Source organism: Phyllostomus hastatus, unplaced genomic scaffold, assembly GCF_019186645.2.
Source record: "Phyllostomus hastatus isolate PE091 unplaced genomic scaffold, TTU_PhHast_1.1 phas_contig_86, whole genome shotgun sequence".
Classification (NCBI taxonomy): domain Eukaryota; kingdom Metazoa; phylum Chordata; class Mammalia; order Chiroptera; family Phyllostomidae; genus Phyllostomus; species Phyllostomus hastatus.
Window position 1 is genome coordinate 35,266,060 of NW_025333977.1, and position 6,184 is coordinate 35,272,243.

General features: G+C 44.0%; 1 protein-coding gene across 1 annotated transcript; it reads left to right on the plus strand.

Annotated features, from left to right (window-relative positions):
• The first annotated feature begins 216 nt into the window (after positions 1 to 216).
• Positions 217 to 5,386, plus strand: LOC123827103 (receptor-transporting protein 3-like). Its single transcript, XM_045851419.1, is given in 4 exon segments — positions 217 to 456; positions 3,795 to 4,638; positions 4,640 to 4,757; positions 4,759 to 5,386. Coding segments are annotated over 4 exon segments (1,557 nt in total). The 5' UTR covers positions 217 to 277; the 3' UTR covers positions 5,175 to 5,386.
• Positions 5,387 to 6,184: the final 798 nt, after the last annotated feature.

Below are 6,184 nucleotides of genomic sequence, written 5' to 3' on the forward strand. Positions count from 1 at the left end.
CATAGTGCTTTGCATGATGTGAAATAAAAGAAAAATTAAATAAAAGCTAACATTGGTGCCCCCCAGAAACTGGAACAGAGTTCTGTACTTGGATGTCTCTCAGATATTTGCCTGTTTACAAACTAGCAAAACTCTGCTGCCCCCTGTCTTCAGGAAAAAGACTTGTCCTGTGTACTCAGTCTAAAACGAAACTTAGTGATGTGTTGTGGTTGGGGAAACTGAAACTGCTTTTATTTCCTGCTGCACATCAAGTAAAAGAGGGAGCTACTCACTAAACATGAACTCCAAACCTCAAGAGGAAATAATTTTGGATGTTGCGACATGGGAAAAGACATTTCAAGAACTGATCCAGCAGGTAAAACCCCGGGCCAGATGGACCCTGAAGTTGCATGAGACTCTTCAGCCAGACTGTGTGGCCCAAGGGTGGAAACAATACCAGCAAAGAGCATTTGGCAGGTAGGTGAGAGTTTGCTTGGTAGTGAACCTTCCTAGGCAAAGGGGCTCAGCTTAGCATTGATTGATTCCTTTGAGAGCTTGTTAAAAGGACAATGTCATGCCCTGGCCTGGTGGCACATTTGGTTGGAGTATTGTCCCATACTCCAAAAGGCTGTGGGTTTGATACTCAGTCAGAGCACATAGCCCAGCTGTGGGTTCAATCCCTGGTCAGGGCACATATGGAAGGTAATCGATTGATGTCTCTCTCTCTCTCTCTCTTTCTCTTTACCTTCCCCTCTGTCCCAAATCAATAAACATATCTTCTGATGCAGATTTTTTTTTAAAAAAAGAAGCAGAAGAATAAATACCACTAAGCTTTTCATCCTTTTGTGGTCACAGTGTTCTTTAAAATCTAAATTAGACTTTCAAGCCTCCATTTTTTGCTTACCTGAGGAAGTTTCTTCTTTTATTAGGTTTCCTCCCTAAATATTTCTTGAAACCCAGAGGAATATTTCCATATTCTGTAAATCTGTCCTCCTATTTCCACACCACCTCATTTGTTCCAGACTGCCTCTATCTAGTACCTTCTGCTATCTCCCCTGTCAGTTCTGACTGGCTTTCCCAGGCTGCAGCAGCCCTGCTGGGCTTGTTCAGGAACAGCCCTGGGCTGGGGCCTTCCATTAAAGCCCCAAGAATTGATGAATGCCAAGCAGTCACTTTGAACATTGCTTTACTAAAAAACCTGGGACAATAAAAGCGAAATATGCTACAAGAATGAAATATAAACCCTAGTGCCAGGAGTCCCTAACCAATGCCTTTCTCTTACTGGCCATCTTTCTCTTCAGCCTCTAGTGAGACTCCAGGTGGCAGGAACCAGCTTCCTTGCCCATGTCAGGAGGGTGAGAATTGCTGACATGGACAATCAAGTCTTTTCTTTTGATATGGCACTCAGGGCCCTTCCCTCTACTTCCCACCTCACCTGCTCCCCTGCCTGGCCCTATCCTGCCTCAGGTATCCTCTGCTCCATTCCTTAAGAATTATTAGCCATGCCATGCATTTTCAGGCTTCTATTCCCTTGTCCATGATTTCTGCTTGTTTGGAAGACCCTTCCCTTTCTCCTTCTTTATTCATCCTTTAAGAACCAACTCAAGTGCCACCTGCTCCTTAAAGCATTTTCTGCTCCTCCTAAAGCAGAGCAATGTTTCCCTCTCCATTCCCATATGACAATGCATATATATATATATATATACACACACACACTTAATTTATTTATAATAAATGTATCGATAACATATATATATGTGTCACATATTATAGAGCATATACAAAATACAGAGAATGTATGTAATATTTTTAGTGGCAGAATCCATTATCCAAATGAAGCCCCTGGGGCACTGCAGAACAGTTTTCAAGGCACTGGCCCGAGCCCATGCAGCAGTCCTTCTGCTCTGCTTTTTAAGCCAATGAGCTGTGCAAGTGTCTCTAACCAGCCAGGGCTGCTTGAGGCACTTCTCCCAACAGGAAGGTGCTTCTCTTGTTCAGATGAATTGATTTGATAGTCATTCTGAGATGGGGTAAGCAACTTACCAACATACCATTGAAAAGTATCAACCTGTTTTTGAAACGCATTTTGTTGTTTACAAAGTGCTTTTACATGTGCCATCTCCTTTAATGATGCCAATATAATCTTTGAATATTTTTCACTTGATGGATATAAAAACTGAGGCTTTGAGTAGGGAAGTGCTTTCTCCAAGGTCCCCCTGAGGTAAACTCTGGACTAGGGTGTCCAAGCCAAGTATTATGACCCCAGGTCCTAAGTCAGTTTTTCTAGGTGCAAAAGTAGCCACATTGCTCAGTAGAGGTGATGCTGTAGAGTAGGTAAGTAAACAAGGTTGTCTGCAAAATGGCTGGGAACTAAAACATGACTATACTATTATTTACCTTGTATGTTTTTGAGCAAGCTTTATCACCCTTATGACTCAATTTCCTCATCTAGATATTGGGCTCAATGATACCTTTGTTGGAGGAGGGCTTTAGAGATGAAATCATATAGCATCGTAAAGCACCAATTACAGTGCCTGCTTCAAAATAGGCACGTAGTTCGTCCTTATGCATGGTTTCACTTTCTGTGGTTTTAGTTGACCACAGCCAACTTGGTCCAAAATATTAAATGTTAAATTCCAGAAATACATAATTCCAAAGCTTTAAATCATATGCTGTTCTGAGTAGCCTGATAAAATCTCATGAAGTCCCACTCCAACCTGCCCAGGATGTGAATTATCCCCTTGTCCTGTGTCTTCACATGGGATATACTCCCCACCCATCAGTCACTTAGTAGCCTTCTCACAGAGCTTGTGTTCGAGAGACCCTTATTTTAGTTCATCATGGCCCCAAAGTGCCAGAGTAGTGATGCTGGCAATTTGGATATGCCAAAGTGCTTCCTTTAAGTGAAATGGTGAAAGTTCTTGGCTTAATAAGAAAAAAATTATATGCTGAGGTTGCTACGACTTAAGGTAAGAATGAATCTCCTATCCATGAAATTGTGAGGAAGGAAAAAGAAATTTGTGCGAGTTTTGCTGTCACATCTCCAACTGCAAAACTTACAGCCACAGTGCCTGGTAAGTGCTAAGTTAATATGGAAAAGGCATTACATCTGTGGTTAAGAGACATAAACAAAATTATACCACAATTGACTGCAATGTATTGTGCCAGAAAGCTTTGAGCCTGGAGGAAGACTCCAGCAACAGATCCCTGAAACAGCGGACATTTACTATGAGTAAGGGATGGTCATACAGATTCAAGAATAGGTTTGGGCTAACCAATGTAAAAATTGCTGAAGGTATTAGTTATAATTGCTGAAGGTATTAGTTATAATTGTTCTATTCTGTTACTAGTTATTGTTGTTAATCTCTTGCTGTGTCAAATTTATAAATTAAACTTTATCATAGGTATGTATATACAGGAAAAAAGTCCATTCATGGCTTGGTACCATGCACAGTTTCAGGTACCCACTGTGGGAGGTCATATGTGCCTGTGGATAAGTGAGGACCACCATACTGCATAAGAGTTTGCCTTGACCATTGTGAGGACTAAATTTTGCTGGCAGATGGCAGAAATATTTTTCCCAGAGATGTCTTACTGGCAAAGAGGCAGACTTAGAATCATGTATGGGTGGAAGCTCAACAGGTCACAGAAAAAAAGCTTTATTGGAAACACAGTTTCTCTTATTCTCGTTGGTCAATTAGTCAATATCACATATACTTTTTCAAATTGAAAGGGGTCTTAGAGGCCAAGGCTGGACATTTCCCTAGGTCAACAATCAACTGAGGGAACAATGGGCTTCTTCCTTCTATCTGCAGGTTCTGGTGTTCCTCATGCAAGCGAAACTGGGCTTCTGCCCAAGTGCAGATCCTGTGTCACATGCACCTGGAGCCCCGGAAGTCCCAGGGTCAGGTGCTTATGCGGCTCTTTGGTCAGAGGTGCCAGAAGTGTTCCCGGTCTCGATTTGAGAAGCCCAAGTTCTCCTCAGATAGCACCATGAGGATTTTGAACAACCTGGTGCAGCGTATTCGGGAGAGATACTACGGAGACGGTGTCAAGAAGTATTCAGAGATACCAGTGATCCCGGAGTTGCCTTTGGAAGGGTCCCATGACACTGCCAATTGTGAGGCATGTGTTTTGGGCTTCTGTGTTCAGAGCTTGCAAAACTGCATGACAAAACCATCCAAATCCCCTCTCCCCTACATGGAGATTGGGAGCTCCCTGCCTCACACTGGTGACATTTGTGGACAAAAACAAGCTAGGAACCAGTCAGCTGGAGCAAAGGAAGCTCAGGGGAGTGGGCGTTCCTTTGAGCATAAGATGTCAGGGCCCAGCCATGCCACTGCTAGAACCCAAGTGCCTGGGGCAGGCCCTCAGTCCAAACAGGAGATAGGCCGACAACCCACACCAGGGGCAGACCGGCAGGCTGCACGTGGAACAGGGTCTCAGCCCATCCAAGCAGCAGGATCACTTCCCCAAGGATGGACAGACCTACAGCCCACACGGGCAGTAGGCCCATTACCTTCAGTGGGGACAGATTCAAAATCCACCCTGGGGACAGGACAACAGATCCCTCAGAGGACATACTCTCAGGCTCTAAGGAGGTCTGGCCAACAGTCAAAACAGGAGACAGGTTCACAAGCCACACCAGGAGCAGGTCTTCCAGGCTACAAAGGGGACAGACCCACAGCCCACAAGGAGAGCAAGTAGCTGTAGGGACCATTCAGCTGGAGCAAAGGAAGCTCAGGGGAGTGGGCGTTCCTTTGAGCATAAGATGTCAGGGGCCCAGCCATGCCACTGCTGGAACTCAAGTGCCTGGGGCAGGCCCTCAGTCCAAACAGGACATAGGCCGACAGCCTACACCAGGGGCAGACCGGCAGGCTGCACGTGGAACAGGGTCTCAGCCCATCCAAGCAGCAGGATCACTTCCCCCAGGGTGGACAGACCTACAGCCCACACGGGCAGTAGGCCCATTACCTTCAGTGGGGGCAGCTACAAATGGATGTGGGAGTTTCAGGAGAACTCCAGCCACCTGGGGAAGCCAGGACAGGTATTCACACAGACCACCTGTTCCAGACAGCTCTTCCAGATCCTTTACCCCAATGATGCCACGTAACACCCGTGGCCAGGATAACTTACTCAAGTGGGGCTGTATCATCTGTGTTGCTGCTCTTTGTGCCTTGGTTCTAGGCAGATAATTTAAATAGAATGATGTAAATAAGCTTGTTTTTTCCTCTTGTCTTAATTTCATGGCAATCAATGAACTACTATGACAAAGAATTTGCTTTGAGACCAAGCAGGGTCAAGTTTGTAGACTCATCCCTGATTTTCTGGATTTCCTTTGAAGGTAGCCGAAAACATGACTTAGCAGATAATAAGCCCAATAATAAATATCTGTGGAATAACTAAAGGTGTTTGTTCATTTATTCACTCATTTATTCATTGCTATCAATATATATAGACTGTATTTTCACAAGAATTTGGGGTCATGAGTGTTATTAGAAAGTTACTGTGTAGGCTGAATAATGGTCCCCCAAAGTTCATGTTCTAATGTTCTTCAGAACCTACAAATGTATTACTTTGCATAGCAAAAAGAACTTTGCAGATGTGATTAAGTTAAGGATCCCCAAACTGGGAAATTATCCTGTGTTATCTAGATGGGCCCAATGCAACCACAAGGGACCTTATAGGAAGGAAACAAGAGGATCAAAGTTAGAAAGAGGAGATGTAATGATGGAACAAGAGGCTGGAAAGATGTGTTTTGAGGATGGAGGAAGGAGCCATGAGCCAAGGAATGCAGGCAGCCTCTAGAAGCTCATGAACTCAAAGTCACAGATTCTCCCTTAGAACCTCCAGGAGGAGCCAGCTCTTCTGACACATGACTTTAGTCCAGTGGGACTGATTTTAAACTTCTGACCTCCAGAATTATAAGATAATAAATTTATGTTGTTTTAAGACACTAAATTTGTGGTAATCTTTTACAACAATAAGAAGCAAATACAGTTACCAACAGTACTGCAGGGATCAGGCTATTATGTTTGGAATATGCTCCAGTTTTAACAAGAAAAAGAGCATTTTATAAATGAATAATATTTCCCTGGCTGGGTGGCTCAGTTGCCTGGAGCTTGGAGCATCATCCTACAAACCGAAAGGTTGCAGGTTCAATTCCCGTCATGGCACACACCTAGGTTGTGAGTTCAATCCCCAG